This window comes from Mastigoproctus giganteus, chromosome 5, assembly GCF_048544385.1.
Source record: "Mastigoproctus giganteus isolate SK-2022 chromosome 5, ASM4854438v1, whole genome shotgun sequence".
Classification (NCBI taxonomy): Eukaryota; Metazoa; Arthropoda; class Arachnida; order Uropygi; family Thelyphonidae; genus Mastigoproctus; species Mastigoproctus giganteus.
The window spans coordinates 45230927-45250260 of NC_143579.1; the positions used below are offsets into that span (position 1 = coordinate 45230927).

The 19334-nt window shown below is 37.0% G+C and overlaps 1 protein-coding gene across 1 annotated transcript in view; it reads right to left on the minus strand.

Moving 5' to 3' along the window:
- LOC150085347 (cation-dependent mannose-6-phosphate receptor-like) overlaps nucleotides 1-19334 on the minus strand; it is a 62885-nt gene that overhangs the window by 26882 nt on the left and 16669 nt on the right. Inside the window, exon 2 of the mRNA XM_090373168.1 lies at nucleotides 4880-5067. Within this exon, the coding sequence (XP_090229294.1) occupies nucleotides 4880-5067 (188 nt within the window). The remainder of the gene's footprint in view (nucleotides 1-4879; nucleotides 5068-19334) is intronic.

Below are 19334 nucleotides of genomic sequence, written 5' to 3' on the forward strand. Positions count from 1 at the left end.
TACATTTGATGACTAGGGATGACGATGATGCACTAAGGAATGATAGCATCCCACAATTTAGAAAGCACTAAAATTTTAATTAATAAAAGTTGATTAAAAATTTAATTAATAAAAGTTAAAGCTATTATTTATTACTTTTATTAAAACTATATCAATAAATATTTATTGATATTAATTTTATTAATCTCATTTAGTTTTATTAATATATTAAAATAAAATAAGTAATCAAAACTTATATTATTAAAAACTAATATCAATAACAAATGGAGGTGGCACACATAAATGTCGAATAAATTGATGGATGACAAACTGGTCAGGAGCACAACAATGACAGCTTCACAGCAACCCAGACCATAAGTATTTATACATACAGAACAAAGATTTTGTAAATTAATTTCAATCAAATTACTGTATATTAATTATTAAAAATGCATTTATATTTCATGCATATATACTTTAGCAAATATATATATATATACACTGGTATTCAAAGAAAGTTGCATCACCCCTTAAAATTGTAATTGTCGTCCGAATAACGTAAGTATATGGCGATATTTCTTACAGATTGTATCAGATAAGATTGACACGCATAGATGATAACGTAATATTGCATCAGCTGTTACTTTCAGATATACAAGCATGCTCTGCAAGAGTTTCAATCATTCCTTGCTTGTGTCAGAATGGTGAGTTATGTGCAGTTGACGCAAAAAAGAAAGAGTGCACGAAGAAAGAGTGCTATTGTTGCTTTATGTGAGGAAGGATGTTCTTCTCGTCATATTTCTTATAGAGTGTCTTGTAATCAGTTGACAGTGAGTAGATTTTCTTTCCAAACTCAAAAATACTGGTTCTGCTGATAGGAAAAAAGGAACCGGATGCAAACGAGTCTCTACGCCAAAACAGGGGCATGTTTTGAAGCGCTTATATGCCTTAAAAACCATAAAGCTTCTTTGTCTGAGCTGAAAAGAGAATAGAAAAAACATACAGGAGTGGTAGCAAGTGCAGTAACAGTCAGAAGATGCCTCTTCAAAAATGGACTTGTAGCCCATCATCCTAAGAAGACCCTCACACAAAAAAATGAAAAAGGCCCAATTAACTTGGTGTAAGGAGCATGTCAAATGGCTTCCAGAGCAGTGGAAGTCAGTTATTTTCTCGGATGAGAAGAAATTCAACCTGCGTGGCTCTGATGGGAGACAAAAGATTTGCCGTAGACGTGATGAAGAATACCATTCAGGCTGTATGATGTCTACAGTGAAATTCCCTACCAGCCAAATGATATGGAGGTGCATTTCGTATAGCAGAGTAGGTCCCATCAGTTTATAAAAGGTTCCATAAATGCCAATGGATACCTGGCTGTATTGGAAGGCAAATTGCTGCCAACCATTAGAGACCATTTCAGCCTGCCAAGTAACTGCATCTTTCAGGACAACTCTGCTTCTTGTCATCAGGTGAAAAGTACAAGTAGGCACTTCTGTAGTTACTTCAGCTTCATTTCTGCATTAGAGGTTCGACAGTAATGTGTTTACATTTGTTACAGATGAAAAAAATGGTTGGAAGAACAGTCCATTACAACTCTCAGCTGGCCAGAAAATAGCCCGGACCTGAATCCTATAGAACTGTTGGCATCATGTGGAATCTGCAAATGCCAGAAAGAAATAAAAGACCCTTTGTGAACTTCAGGAAGCCATAATTCGTGTTTGGAACCACGAACCATCAGTTGGTTATCTTCAGAAATTGATCTTGTCAATGCCTCGACGGTGTGCTGCTGTCATCAGGGCCAGAGGCAGTTCACTAAATATTAGTTTGCATCTGGTGAACTTTTCATTTTGTTTTCCATTTAAAATGATAAACTGAAACAAATTGAGGGCTTCTGATAACATTTCAGCCATAATTGTCATGTTTACCAAAATTGGAATATTTGGAATATTTTGAGAGCACCTGTCAAATATTACTTAGCTTTGTCTTAACTATTAATAAATATCTTTTGTTTATATTTCTATTTGTGATGCTAGGTATTAATGTAACATACCGTCGCAAAAAAGGGTTAGAAATGTGAAATTCCTAAGTGATGCACTGTCTTTGAACACCAGTGTATATATATACACACATATGGATAAATCTTTAGTCATCTATTAACATACAGTTGTAATATGACTTAAGTAATAATTCTCATTGTTATACAAGATTATTTTAAGCTTAATAATAAAAAATAAATTTTATAATTAAGATTTTTTTGCAATTTAATGATACTAACAAATTTTAATCCAGCGGTGAGAAACCAAAAAAAAATAATAAATAAATAAATATCTGTTAGAATAACATCGGTGCAAATTTTAGTATTCTTCCAATACAGCCTTGCCTTCAAATCTGCATCATGATTACATTAGAATTGGAGAAGTATGGCTGATAAAAAACTAATCCCTCCATATTTTGTAATAACAGGACCACTGTTGTTACTAAATGTATTATTTCTTCTTTCATCAAATATAATAAATAATAACACATTTTTGTTTATTTTGTAGATAGTCTAGGCCAGAGAAGTTTACAAATTTGTGACTACATATATATTGAATTATTACGAGTAGACAGACTGGGCCATGCATTTTTTGTGGCATGTACAGACCTGCAACATTCTCACTTGTTGCCATGCAAGCTAAACACAAGACCAGTGGTTTTCAACTGGGGTGCCGCAACAACATTCCAGGGGTGCCACACAATTTGGGTTCAAGTTACTTAAAAACTTATTTATTTTTAATTTATATATTTATTTCATTATAGAAAGGTGTACGGTATCTTTTTAATTTTGTGATGATCTACAATTGTTTATTTAGTACTTCTATATAAAGAATAAAATTATTATATATATATACACACACACACACGGTATATATAATTTGTATTATGAATTGTAATTTTGTTTATAATTATATTATTGTAATAACTATCATATAACAGATTTTTTTAATATTATATATATATATATAATATTAAAAAAGGAGTATAATACAAAAAAGGGGAAAGGAGAGAATATAAATTAAAATATATACAAAACTTATCGCTATTTACCCACAATCTAGGTGACTTCGTCTGGGGCCAACCACCCAGACTGAAGGCAAAAAACGACAAGGAGTTCTCTGTTTCTGTAATGATCAATATCTGCTAAGTTATATAAAATAATAATAGTAATTTGAATTTAAATCATAAAAGGTAGTTAAAAATTTAGAATCAAATGAAATATAATATAAAGGACGGACGGACGGACAGACAGAGAATCAGAACTAACAGGCAGAAAATTGAGTAGGGATACCACAAAATAAAATATATTACTTAGGGGTGCCATTATTAAAAAAAAAGGCCAAAAACCACTGCACTATACCATGGCCAATCCCTTACATCAAAATAAATAGTGTTAAAAATTTTAAACTTCTTGTCACCTGTATACTTTTTTCCAAAATGTATATACCTATAAATGTATATTTATATACCTGCTTCATTTTTTTTTTTTTTTTTTTTTTGGCACACCAACTACAGGATTAAAATGTTCAAAAATATATAAAAAAGAAAACAGCAAATCTTCATCAATGAAACAGCATGCAATTTACATATCTAATCCAAACACAACAGGATTAAAATGTTCAAAAATATATAAAAAAGAAAACAGCAAATCTTCATCAATGAAACAGCATGCAATTTACATATCTAATCCAAAAGATAACCTGTTTAACTTGGGCAATACTTCCAGAAAAAAAAATAACATTCCTGTGCCAACATAATTTTAATTAAAAAAATATATTTAATATCACATAAACAAGAAAGCAGTGTTACACTTGATGTTTTACCCATATCAAACTTAAAGTGGATTACAAAGAAAAATTCCAAGGAAATGCAGTCTAACTATAACAAAATTAAATCTCTAGTAGGACTACTTCTGCCGACCGGGCTAGCCGGGTGGGTAAAGTGCCTGCCTGGCAACCCAAAGGTCGCGGGTTTGATTCCCACCTCGGGCTTGGATCAAAGTACTGCAAAAACCTTGGGAGGTGCATTATGGCCACAGAAGCCTATGCGCCAACAACTACCAAAAAAAAAAAGGACTACTTCTATCATATATTAACCATGATTGGCTGTTCTCTTTCAGAGAAGAGAAAGACAACATCAGCCAGGGTAGTCAACCACATCACAAGAGTAGTCCTTACTAGAGATTATTTTGTTGTTTCTAGATATGTTCTGTAATTCACTTTCAATTATTTTGGAGATAAAGTACAAATGAAACATTATATATAACATGATTTTTCTTGTCTGTGTGATTTTATATACCTGTAATTAATTTTAACAGAGACAGTGTACTCTGTTCTACTATAAGTTACAATCTAATCCAAACTATATTTACAGTAAAAGGTACCATATCCTGTAGTATTTTGTTTTTATTTTCAAGATCCACCTTGATGAAATAAAATTTCCCTCGTTCAAATTTTAAGCACCAGTCATTTAACCAGGGTTTATATTTTGATTCAGACCAAATTTACAGTTCATATTCTAATGAGAGTATTTTAATTTCAATCCAACTTGAAATAAGAATGAAATAAGCTCTATTATTTACCTTGTTGAAAGAAGCCATTCATTTCATTAAAATTGCTTATCTAAAGAAAAACTACCAAGATCACATTTCAAAACAAACAATTCTTGGCAATCAACAGTTAAACTGCAACACAATATTTCACTGTTAGCCCTGACTCACATAACAAATAAGTGAATTTACTGTCTTCCAACTGTTTTTATTTACAAGATGATATTTCAAAAAGTTACACACATACATAGTTTGAGAATTAGGAATATAACTAGGCATATCTGATTAGAAATTTTGTGGAAAAACTTTATAACTTACTTCCTCCCATTATGTCTGTTGCATTGAAAAGACCAAGTGTATGATTAGTTTCCATTTTATCATTTTTTATTATATACTGAACAGCTCCTGCATATTTGTCTTTTCTCTTGTCTGCACTGGTACAAATTCCTATTGTGTAGTTATAAGTTGTGTGTTTTTCCACATTATCTTCAGCCAGAGTAGAAAACCTAAAAGAGAAAAAAAGAAAAAAAAATGCATTTATTTAAATAAAAAATGTCCATTATAATCATCTACAGCAAAAATCATGTGAGGTCTAAGATGTATCCATAGAATTAATGGGAAAATGTGGTTTGCAAGATTATAAAAAAAATAAAATAAAAAAACAAATTGAGTGTGCCGAGCATGCATAGCAGAAGTTAAGTGAAACTTCTTCAGGCAAACATTAATCCCTTGACCAAGGATCCCATATTGACTATGAATGCTGCAGGTGACGAATCTACATGAATCCTCAGAGATGTGAGATTTTCCGTTACCAAATCTAGTTTTGGCAGGTGCTGTGGCATCGGATGATATTTAAAACCATTTGACTTCAATAGAGCCGGAATCACTTTGTTCTTGGGAGAGCCACAACAGCTGTTAGAGGCTAACATTTGACTTGCATCATCATTTGGAAATGCTGTTTGAAGAAAAGTGTGATCTCGAGCTGCTACAATCATCTCAATTTTCTTGAACCAAAGCCGATCACACATGGAACAGACTGAACCGAAATCATTATCTTCCTGCATATTTGTTGGGCTGTTATATATATGTTGAATGATTTTATGGAGTACTTCTGGCAGTCGGTTTTGGCTTCTTCACTTTACATTTATGACTGGGCTTCATCGTTTTCATTTGCAGTATCAACTTCCATGACTCCTCCTTCAAAATTCACTTCTAACATTTCTGGGGAGATGTAAGGCTCTGAAGATGTGGATGGACCTTCTCCAGCTTCTTTTGTTCAACTCCATTGTATGCTGTGATTTCTTCTACTGTCAAAATAGCTTAGATCTCTCCTTTGTACTCAATGGAGGTGGTTTTGGTGGTCACATTGCACGTGTACATACATCTTCTATATGCCTTACAACTCTCACTATTAGTCTTCAACATGTTGAATTATAAATTTTTTTCCGTAAAATTTTTAAAAATTAAATATGGCGGAGAATGATGAAAGAAATAGCATGACACAATCAGTAGAGGTACTGATTGGGTCATGTGTCGCTCATGATTGGTAGAGTGGTACAATGGTGGTGGTGGTGAGGATGAATCATTTTGTGTTGCATTTTCTTGCCAATTTTTGCCAATCCACGGATTCATTGCATGCGTACATGTGCTATACACCTAACAACACTCACTACAGTGGATCCTCCTGCTTGATAATTCGTTCACTGTACAATCAAATCACATTACAATGGACACTCCACAACAAAATACTGTTCACTATACGACATGTAGTAAGTGCCAGGTTATTGTGATCACATTTACAAATTGAATTTTAATTCTATTAACGTCGATTTTAATAAGCAAAAATAGGAGGAATATTATCCACGGGCTATAAAATTAAAGTATAAAGCACAGATTTGTACTTTATTACCTTACCAATTAACAAAATTAAATGATACGTGAAAATCAGAAGAATATTTTCCACAGGTTAACAAAAGAAAAAAAAAAGAAAGGCAAAAAGTCAATTACACCAGGTATTCCCAGGTGGTCACCCTCTCAATTACTAACGGGGCCTAATGCTGCTTAACTTTGGTGATCGCACAAGGACTGGACCATTTAACATAGTATAATAGTTGGCTGTTCAGAATACCTGTAATGCATTTACTTATGGCAACCATCACATTTTCATTGGGTTTTTTGTCAATCCACAAACACAAATTACTTCCATCTGAAAACTGCCTAAAGAAGTTACACTTCAAAAAACCAAGACTGCAATAGAAAAATAATGCATTTTGTTCACAAAGTTGTAGAACATGGATGTCACAAAAGCTTTATTAACAAGTATGTGATCTCCAGCCTCCTGTCAACTCAATCCCAAATATGAAGTAGGTATCTATCAGATGCCATCAATGGCCTAGTTTTGGTGAGGAATGATAAGAACGAAATTAACTGATTGCAGTAGGTTGCATTGCCTGAAAGCACTGACCTTTGAATATCTACTTCAGAAAAATACCACCTTTCCTCCCACTGTTTTCAGGTGCATTCCTGCAATCAAGAAATTTCTTGACATCAGTAAGGAAACAGGAAATCCAAGCAAGACAATCTTCTGTATGCAAAGTCATTTTCTCAAGGTCAATAATATTGCTGAAACATCACCAAAAACCATTCCCACACTGTCCATCACCTATCAACATCTGTTAAAAGGCTGCCCCATTCTGCACATGTACACTTTCCTATCCATATTGCCCACCTAACCACAAAATGACAGGAAATGTGTCATGTTTGCATTATTCCTGCAAACCACATACATATGCATTCTATACAACTTCAGTCTTCAAAGACTGCTGATCTTTCTTCATAAACCCATAATAACTTCATAAACATATAAAATCCCAATCATGTACAAAACTAATGCTGCAGCACAACTGTCATCTCCTCTTATATGTAGCCTACACCACATGATACCTGCTTGAAAACACATGTACACAGCATCGTAACTTCTTATGTTTTGAATAAACAGAAGATTACGGTTTTGGGAATACTATTTATTTCAATGTACTGTAGACAGGGGAAACTCATGAAAACAAAGTTTTTTTCAGTTTTGAGTGCTAAGACTGCTGAAAAAGTCTGTCACCCAGGAAGCTCTACAGTGGACAGAATAGTCCTTGTGCTTTATAAAATTCTTTAAGAACTTATACATCAAGAATATTATAATTTCTGAAATGATCAAACCTGTTTAAAAACACAAGGAAAGGGCTGCAATGACTAAACAACAGTAGGATAATCATATCCAGTCAAGCGAGAGGTAAACAGAGATAAATAAACCAAGCAAGGAGGCCTCCACGCTTATTCTGCTTCCTTTTTGCTCATTTTCAAGCCAAAGATGATCATCAAATTACACTACCTGACAAAAATTTTTTTCGTCATACCTCTGGAATGAATGTTGGTTATTCTGAACAAAATTAATATCCTGAGTTATTAAAATATCAGTCTTTTACTTCTGTCACATCTACATCAAAAGATATAAAATTTTTTTAAATTTCATGTTTTTATACAATATCAACATACATGGTTGTAATTATTACACACAATATATGTTATTTAGACATGTTTCCCACTCAATGATTTCCTTTTATACTCCAGATTGCTTTCCTGTTTAATGAACCAACAGTAATCTCCCATCATGGCAGAGTCCCAGTGACCTTGGTATCATTTTTCCATTGCAGATACATTTTGGTGGAAGCACTCGCCTTGTTCATCAATGACATTCAGCACCCCATGTTCTTGTAACATTTCAGCAAGTTTGTCACCATAGTGCTCATAGTTCTCTTCTTTATTCTTTCCGAGGAATCCGTGTACCACAGCCTTGAAAGACCTCCATACAGCCAGTTCCAAATCATTCAGGTTTCTTTGAAATTCTTTATCTTTTAGGAGCTTTCTTATTTGAGGACCAATGAAAATTCCTTCCTTCAGCTTTGCACGAGATAAATTTGGAAACATTTTCAGTAAATATGCAAATCCTCTGCTTTCTTTATCCAATGCCTTAGTGAAATTCTTAATCAGTGTCCAAGCTTGTTGTGTAAAGGGGGAAGAAAAACCTTTTGTGGATCAACCAATGGAACATAATTTACATTGCTTTTGCCGGGAATATATTCATCTCTCTTGTCCCGGTGTTGTATGACGTAGTGTTTGGCTGTTGCACGACTATCCACAAACACAGGAAACAACAGTATTTAGTGAAACCACCTTACAACCCAACAAGCAGTCCAATCATTTGAGATCACCACAAATATTCCAACCATAGTCATTGTAGTAGTAGTAGCAGTGGCATGTGATGCAAGAAAGCAAGTGTATGAGCTTATGCAGAGCATCAGCCAAAAAAAAAAAAAAAAATCACACCATTCCCTCCAAATGCCTGTCCAGTTCCTCAAATTTATTCAACCTATCAACTTCCACAATGACAGATGGAAGTTTGTTCCAGCAATTAACCACCCGCTGGCTAAAGGCAAATTTACACACATCTATTCTACATCTGTCCTTTCTTAATTTGAATTTATGCCCCCTTAGGTTCGTAATCTGAACAAGTGGAATGATCCCATCAGAATTCAGCTTGCTCAACCCATTCAAGGCCTTATACACCTCAATCAGATCACCGTGCAGGTGCCTAGTCTCCAGCCACTGCAATTTGCAGAACTTAAGCCTCTCTTGGTAAGAGGATCCCTTCATTCCCCTCACCAATCTTGTTGCCCTTCTCTGTACACGCTCAAGCAAATCTACATCCTTCCTAAAATGAGGTCTCCAGACCTGTACGCAGTACTCAAGGTGTGGCCTGACCATTGCCTTATACAGAGGGACAATCACCTCCTTTTCCCTGCTAGCAAAATTCCTATATATCATTGACAAAACCCCATGACGTGCCCTGGCAGCCTGTCTGCATTGCTCAGAAAACTTCATATCTGACTGCACAATTACTCCCAGGTCTTTTTCATTTTCTACCACCTTAAGTGTAGTACCACACAGTTGGTACGTTTCTCTGGGGTTACTTCTACCCATATGCAGTACTTTGCATTTGTCAAGGTTAAACTTCAGTTGCCACTTCTTAGCCCATCTGCCCAAATTATCTAGATCCTGTTGCAGTAGCACACTGCCATTAACAACCCTGCCAACCTTTGTATCATCTGCAAACTTCGACAATAAGCCTGATATACCTTCATCAATATCATTGATAAATATACAAAACAACAGTAGACCCAACACCGAACCCTGTGGGATTCCACTAATAACATTAGTCCACGAAGAGCAGCACCCATTGATTACCACCCTCTGTTTTCTCCCACTTAACCATCCTTTTATCCATTGTAGCAACATACCCTTAATACCATTCTGCTCCAATTTGTACAAGTCTTCCATGCGCAACGGTGTCAAAAGCTTTCCTGAATTCCAAATATATGATATCAAAATTATTTTTTGCATCCAGTTCCTTTGTAACCACATCATAATATCCTATCAAATTTGTCAGACAAGACTTTCCCTTAACAAACCCATGCTGTGTCTGAATTATTGCTGCAGTCTTGTCTAGATGATCCTGCAATGCATCTTTAACCAGTGACTCCATTATTTTACCTGGAACAGAAATGAAACTAACTCGTCTGTAATTAATCGTGTCACCCTTCGATCCCCCTTTGTGAATTGGGGATACATTTGACCATCTCCAGTCCGTGGGAACCTCCCCTGAGTCCAAGGATGCTCTCATAATTATGGCTAAGGGTTTGCTTAGTTGCTTTGCCGCCTCCTTTAATATAACTGGATAGATCCCATTTGCAGAACTTAAGCCTGTCTGGGTAAGAGGATCCCTTCATTCCCCTCACCAATCTTGTTGCCCTTCTCTGTACACGTTCAAGCAAATCTACATCCTTCCTAAAATGAGGCCTCCAACAGGTGCTTTTCTTATGTTTGACTTCAACAATTTCTCCTCCACTTTGCTCTCAGTTATTACAAAATCATTAAGTATCCTGCTACAATTTGATAACCTTCTGCCATTTTCAAACCTTAATAATTCCTCATGTGTGAATGTAGATGCAAAATACTCATTCAGTTGTTTGCTATCTGAGCAGGATCATCAACAGTCGAACCATCGATGTCAAGTGGACCAATCAGATTCATCCCCTTCCTTTTAGAGTTTATATAAGTAAAGAAATCCTTGCTGTTTTCCTTAGCATCTTTTGCCAAGGATTTCTCATAATCTGCCTTTGCCTGCCTAACCTCCTTTGTGACCTGATTACAGACTAGCTTATATCTGCCATAGGCTTCTGAGTCGCTTGATAATTTATATGCATCCCATGCATTTTTCTTCTCTGTTACAAGTCTCATTAGTTCATTAGATAACCATTTAGGCCTAAACCTTGAACAATATTTCTTAATAGGTATAAAACATTTAGTAGCATCCACGATTAATTCCTTGAATGCCTCCCACTTAGAATTTACTGTCGGTAACATCATCAGTTGATCCCACTGTACAGAATTTAAAAACTTTCTGAGACCACTGTACTCACCTTTACGGAAGCAAAAACCCTTTTCTTTACCCCTGATGGTAATTAAATCTTTAAGTAAATCCCACATCAGTACACTGTGATCACTGCCACCTAGTGGTTCCTTTATCTGCAAATTCTTAATACACGAATGATCACTGCTGATAACCAGATCAAGAGTTACTCTCTCTGGTTGCTTCTCGAACATGCTGTTGCAGAAAACAATCATCCAATAAATCCACAAAAGTCGGACTAGTGTGTGAGTGACCAACCCACAAGTTCCAGTCAATATCTGGGAAGTTAAAATCCCCCATTATAAGACATTCTGATTTACTAGCCCACTCTATTTGTCTGTACAATTGTTCATTGTACTCATTCGAGTCATTAGACCTATAACACACTCCTACTCTAATTTTTGCTTTCGCAGTGCTTATGTCACACCAAACTGACTCAACAGTGCACTGTTCATCTATATCAATTGGGTGCACTTCTTTTGATTTTATGTTTTTCTTAATTAACAGCATAACACCTCCTCCCTTTCTATCCTGTCTATCCTTTCTGTACACATTGTACTCCCCAAATTCTAGTTCTGCATTCCTTATATCTGTATGACACCATGTCTCTGCTATCCCAACAATATCTGCCTTTGATGTCTTGACCAACACTTCAAATTCATCAAATTTATTTACTATATTTCTAGTATTGGTATACATGCAAGCATACATGCTCCTATTCCTATTCCCCCTAACACATCCCATATACCCACCTATTTCAGGATGACTGCCATCCGTCCCTGAAACCCCCAACACCCCTCGCTCTAGATCGCTACTTATTCTAATAGAAGTTATGCAAGAATCACCTTCACCTCTGCCTGCGGCTACTGTTAAAACTATTAGTCCTTGTATCCCCCCAAGCTAGCAGTTTTCCGAACCACCTAACACTGCCTCGATAGCATCAGCAAATATTTTTGCACCCTTTCTATTTAAGTGTATCCCATCCCTGTAGAAGCAGTCTCTCCTGTTAATAAGTACAGACCAGGCTGAAAAAAATTCTGTCCCTTGAGCCTTGCACAATCTTTCCAGGGCCAAATTGATCGACAAGGCTCTCATCATATACTCCCTTCTATCGTGTCTGGGCAGAATTGCAGACACTTTCAAATTCAACCCTAATTCCCGGCTATTTTTCAACATATATCAGCAAGAATCTGGAACATACTATTATAAGTTTCTTTCAGGCTAACAGCATGAATAAGAAGAATTGATGGTAAAGTATTTCCATTATGAAGCAATACTGCTTTCAAACGTAGCTTTGATGCATCAGTGAACTAATGCCATTCAGAGGTATTGTGATCAATATTCAGTTTGTGCATAAGACCAATGACATCTTTGCAGACACACATTTTGTTTTCCATTGAAAAAATCTTGAACTCTTCATTTCACTTATGGTATATTGTAATGTTTGTACCTTTGGCGAGTAAGTTCCAATGTTATAGTCGGGATCCGAGTAATTCAGCCTTCTCTTTGGGTAAGCCCAAGTCTCTCATCAAGTCGCTTAATTCTTCTTGTTCAATGTAGTGTGGGGCCTTTTCTTTTTCTGGCTCGTAGTCAAAATCATGTGAAGTACATGGTTCAACGACATCTGGTAAAAAGATTTCTTCTGTACCTTCATCACTACTTCCAATACCCCAAGATTTTGGTGGCACAGGTACTGGCAGTTCTTTACCATGTGGCACTGGCCTAATTGCCGATGGGCTATTTGGATATTTGATGCAGTGCTTGCTCTTCTTGGAAATACCTTTTATTTTTGTCATGCAGAAATAGCAGTCATAAAAATGATTATTGGGCTTGAACCACACCATAGGGACGGCAAAAGGTAATGCTTTCAGCTTGCCACATAACTACAGCCTTAAGATTGTCATACAAGTAATACAACAGATATGTGAAGCCCCATTTTTTCTTGGTCACCGATCTTGCAGCCGAAGTACAATGAATATGTAACTTTTGTGACATTGTATATTTCCTTCCTCTGATTTTTTGGGGTTAAGTGTCCACAAACATAGCAGAAGTTGTCTGGGTGAGTGACGCAAGTTCTGTGCTTTGTCTTCTCCATTTTAACAATGCATTAACCTAAAAACAGTAAAAGCAATTGGTAAATTTGAACAGAAAGTGAATTCTTGTAGCGTAGTTTATCATACACTATATATTGAACAGTTGAATGGTGTAATAAAATTAATAAAAATACTGACTTGTCTGGAAAAGTGCATCAAAATCAAAATATACTATATTGCAAGAACAGTAATGATGTACTTGCTTAACTTTTAGCACAATAAACAAAACCAACCAAATGTTAATAAGTTTAAAAATTGTATTTCAAACAGTAATGCTATCTTTGTACAGAATCCAGTTATCTATCTATATCTTAAAACTGAGACATGATAGGAAATTATGATTGATTTTAAATTCTATACATAAACTTGACCAGAAACAACCATTGATTTGCTGGAGGTAAAAATCATATTGGGTAGTGTTGTCTGATCTCCACCTCCAGCACAAAGTGCTTTTAGTGGTACAAAATGCATAAATCTTATTTTAACTATATTTAACAAACATAGCTGCATTTTGTAACAAACATAGCAGCTCTTAGCCACATACACAAGAGGGTTTTGCCAACTCATGAACATTAATATTTTATAGCAATTGTATGCCGAGCTTTTGCTCTAAACTTATTTCAGTGTTTATAACGGATTAAATTATAACTTTATTTCTACAATACATTTAGTGAATTATACTAATATATTTCCTGGATTAGTATTAGTATTGGCAAATAATGCAAGAAAGCAAACAGCCAAAAAATAAAAAATAAAAATTAAATGCAGTAAAACATAAATTTTATTTAATTTCAACTACTGCACTGAAATCTCTCTCTCTCTGCAATCCTACAGCACTGGAATAAACTTCCACTTAATGTTGTGGAATTTGTTCCAGCACATAACCACCAAAGCCACATGATGCAAGGAAGCAAGCTTATATAGAGTGTCTCAAAAATATTGGTACAAACGTTTAGGGGAGGTGGGTAACATCTAAAGGAATTTGAATCGCATAGGAACCCATAACCGGAAACGTCACGGGAAAATAGTAGCAGAGGCACATGAAGCAGAAATGACACAAGACAGTAATTAGTGGCAAACATTTGACATAATATTAACAATAATGGAGTACAAGATGGATGCATTTCATGATGTTACAACAGATGCTCAAAAGGTTCCACCATGAGACGCGTTGCAGGTGTGACACTGACGCAGCATGGATTGGCAGACACGGTCGAACACACCTGGAGTTTCTTTGACAGTAGCAGCAGCGCAGACGAGTCTCGCCACGAGATCCATTTCCGTCTCCACAGGCGATTCATAACGATAGATTTGAGGACCCCCCCACAGAAAGAAATCAAGGCTCGATAAATCAGGTAAGCGTGGGGGGCCAGGCAACGGGTCCACCACGGCCAATCCATCGACACCCAAAACACCTGTTCAAATGGTCACGAACACACCTTCCATAATGGGCAGGCGCCCTGTCATGTTGAAACCAAATGTTGCGTCTCACATTTGCTGGAACATCATCAAGTAACCCTGGTAAAACTTGTTCAAGAAAGATCTGATATTTAGCGGAGTTCATGCGGGATGGTAATAGGTATGGGCCGACTAAGCAGTCACCGACCATACCTGCCCACACATTTATTGCGAAGTGATGTTGTGCCGCATGGGGGCGCACACCGTGTGGGCGCCCCCATGCGGCACAACAGTTGACCCATCGATATCAAGTGGACCAATCTGATTCATCCCCTTCCTTCTAGAGTTTACATAAGAAAAGAACTCTTTGCTGTTTTTCTTTGCATCCCTTGCCAAAGATTTCTCGTAATCTGCCTTCGCCTGCCTAACCTCCTTTGTAACTTGGTTACAGATCAACTTGTATCTATCATAGGCTTCTGTGTCAGGTGTTAATTTGTATGTAGCCCATGCATTTTTCTTCTCTGCCATATGTCTCATTAGTTCATCTGACATCCACTTAGGCCTAAACCTTGAACAATATTTCTTAGTTGGTATGTAAAGCCTAGTAGCTTCCAAGATAAGTTCTTTGAATGCTTCCCATTTTGAATTTGCTGTTGGTAACATCATCAGTTGGTCCCACTGTATAGAATTTAAATACTGTCTCAGTCCATCGTAGTCGCCTTTACGAAAGCAATAACCCTTTCCTTTACCCCTAATGGTAGTTACCTCTTTGAGTAAATCCCACTTCAGCACACTGTGATCACTGCCACCTAGTGGTTCATTTACCTGCAGATTCTTAATGCATGAAGAATCACTACTGATAATCAAATCAAGAGTATTACTTCCTCTAGTTGCCTCCCGAACATGCTGATGTAGAAAACAATCATCCAATAAATCCACAAAAGCCTTGCTAGTGTGTGAGTGACCAGCCCCCAAATTCCAGTCAATATCTGGGAAATTAAAATCCCCCATTATAAGACTCTCTGATTTACTGGCCCACTCTATTTCCCTGTACAATTTCTTATTATACTCATCAGAGTCATTAGGCCTATAGCACACTCCTACTCTCAATTTTGATCTCCCAATGCTTATGTCACACCAAACTGACTCGACACTACACTGTCCAGCAATGTCGACTGGCTTCACTTCCTTGGATTTTATGTATTTCTTAACTAATAGCATAACCCCTCCTCCCTTCCTATCCATCCCTTCTGTAGACATTGTACTCCCCAAATTCCAGTTCTGCATTCCTTATATCTGTGTGACACCACGCCTCTGAAATCCCCACAATATCTGCCTTTGATGTTTTGAGCAATACCTCAAATTCATCAAATTTATTTACTAAACTCCTAGCATTGGTGTACACGCAAGTGTACATGCACCTGTTCTTTTTCTTAGCTACCCTAACACAACCCATGTGTTTACTTGTACCCCAATGATTCCCAGCAGTCTCTGAAATATCCTGCATCTTATTTTCCAGGCTGCGGCTCATTCCAATAGAAGCAGTGCAAGAATCACTTTCACCTCTGCCAGTGGCTACTGTTAATCTATTAGTCCTTGTATCCCCCCAATCTAGCAGTTTTCCGACCCACCTAACACTGCCTCGATAGCATCAGCAAACATTCTTGCACCCTTTCTATTTAAGTGTATCCCATCCCTGTAGAAGCAGTCTCTCCTGTTAACAAGTACAGACCAGGCTGAAAAAAATTCTACCCCTTGAGCCTTGCACAATCTTTCCAGGGCCGAATTGATCGACAGGGCTCTCATCATATACTCCCTCCTATCGTGTCTGGGCAGAATTGCAGACACTTTCAAATTCAACCCTAATTCACGGCTTTTTTTCAACAGTGACCTGTACTTGTTAAGTAATTCCGCCGGTCTCCTACTCTTAATATCATTAGTGCCAACGTGTACAACTATATCACCTTTTGTGCCCTTAAAAGATGATATCCGCTCTACAACGTCATCAACCTTTGCCCCTGGCAGACATACCCTGGTCCTGTTCCACCTATCCTTTTTACAAAGCATGTTTCCCGTTTCCCTGACAATAGAGTCACCAACAACTACTAGTTCCTTTGGGACCAGCGCATTCTGCCTTGGGGGCTGCCACTGTGTTGCGTGATGACCAAGTGCAAGCTCTGGCATTGGTGTGGGCAGCTGAGAGCTTGATGGGCCCCTCACTTTTAATCCTTCAAGGACATCCACCCTGTCCTTCAAGCTCTCATATAGGCCCATAAAAATGCTGAGTTGTCGCCTGATTTCCTTACACTCCTTGCATCGCGCACACACAAAGACATCCCCCATGGCAATATCATGTCCCGTACCTGACTGCTCCACAAACATCAAGCAAGTAGTGCATTTTAATAGACTGTGATTCAGAGGGCAACTACCCCCCTCAGTTCTCCCCTGAGCCACAGCACTCCCATTAGCTTGAGCCTTTTGCTTTGCTGCTCTGGTCAGAGTCATGATTTCGATTTAATTTCAATAAAATTTCAATTTCAGTACAAAATTGAAACCCTAAACTTATATCCCAACTTATATCCTACATGTTTATCTAGCTCTGCCTTGAATCTATTTAAGCTATACTTCTGCAACGACAGATGGAAGTTTGTTCCAGCAATCAACCACATGCTGACTAAACGCAAACTTCCGCATATCTATCCTACAACTGTCTTTCCTCGATTTGAATTTATGCCCTCTCAGGCGATTATTTTAAGCAAGAGGAAGAATCCCATCAGCATTGAGCATGCTCAAACCATTCAAGGCTTTATACACCTCATCAGATCACCTTGCAGGTGCCTAGTCTTCAGACACTGTAATTTGTAAAACTTAAGCCATTTTTCATAAGAGCAACCCTTTGTTCCATTCACTAATCTTCTTGCCCTTCTCTGTACTTGTTCCAGCAGCTCTACATCCTTCTTAAAATGAGGCCTACAGACATGTATACAGTACTCAAGGTGTAGCCTGACCATTGCCTTATACAAGGGGATAATCACCTCCTTATCACTACTAGAAAAATTCCTGTATATATATCACTGATAAGACATTATGAGCTACTCTTGCAGACTGTCTGCACTGCTCAGAAAACTTCATATCTGCCTGCACAATTGCCCCAGGTCCTTTTCATTCTCTACCACTGTCAGTGTAGTACCACCCAGTTGATATGTTACTCTGGGGTTACTGTTTCCCATATGCAGTACTTTACATTTTTCAATGTTAAACTTCAGCTGCCACCTCTCAGCCCATCTGCTCAACTTTACTAGATCCAGTTGCAGCAGCATACTGTCATTAGTATCATTAACAACCCTGCCAACCTTTGAATTGTCTGCAAACTTGGACATTAAGCCTGATATATATCATCATCAATATCATTAATAAATACAGAAAACAACAATGGGCCCAACAATGAATCCTGGGGAACTCCACTAATAATATTAGTCCACAAAGAACAGTGTCCACTGATTACCACTCTCTGTCTTCTCCCACTCAACCATCCCTTTATCCATAGCAGCAATTTGCCTCCAATGCCACACTGCTCCAATTTGTGTAGCAGTCTTCCAATTTCTGCACACTCCACAACCATCCTTCCACAATTTCATTATTTCATTTAGATAATATAAACCCACAAGTCTATTATATTAGATGTCCTTAGCAGCCAGTTTATTAGGTACACTAACCTAATACCGTGTAGTACCCCCACTTTTAGCCCTCGGAACAGCCTGAAGTCATCAGGGCATGAACTCCACAGGGTGGCAAAGTGTTTGGCAAAAATGCTGGCTATTGAGATTGCCTCTAATTGAACAATAGTGAATAATTGCTGGGAATATTGTAGTTTCAGAAACCTCATTTTAGGAAGGATATAATCTGTTAGAAAGGGTACACAGAAGAGCACAAGGGTTAGTTCTGGACACAAGTGTATCCATGACTATCCCTTTTGAAGTATTCTTGCTGAGAAAGACAAGTTCTGTAAACTGCAGCAATTTCTGGAAACAAGGCATCTACGTGGATGCTTTAATTTCTGTCCCAAAATTTCTGTCTAAATTGATAATAGCTTTTTAAATTTCACCTTTTCAGGTGATGTGATACAATTTTAAAAGCTATTTGCAATAGACAGAAATTGTGGATAATAGTATTTGTCTCTAATTAACAGAAGCCCAAATCTTAGGGCTGAACACTTGGCCTATGATCAAAACTGAATGCAGTAAAGCATATAAATTTTATTTGATTTCAACTACTGCATTGAAATCTCCCTCTGCAATCCTATAGGACTGGAATAAACTTTCAGCTAACATTGTGTAGGTAGAAATTTTGACTGAATTTAAGAGTGGACAAATTATTAGAAGGGATGGGACAAATGAAGTGGGTAAAAGTTTTTTTTTTTTTTTAATTGATTCTATATATGCTTGCTTCATTTCATCCTTTGCCAAATACTAATGGTACTTGAAAACAAAGTTTTTTTCATTTGGTTTGCCTTCCTATGAATAGTACTATGCAAATTTTGAAGCATCATCTTTTCAGTGACAGCGGCATTTCCTTATTCCATGCAGTCTAGTAGAGACTCATTAAAGTTGAAACATAAACATGTTTTTAAGTTTATTTAATTAAAGTTTGAGAGGAATGTTAAAAGTAGTAAAAGCAAAAGATTACTGAAATATGGTTAGTGTGAAATAGTAATCAGAAATCAAAGGTGGGGATGTGGTTTCCAAGAAATTCAAAAATCTCA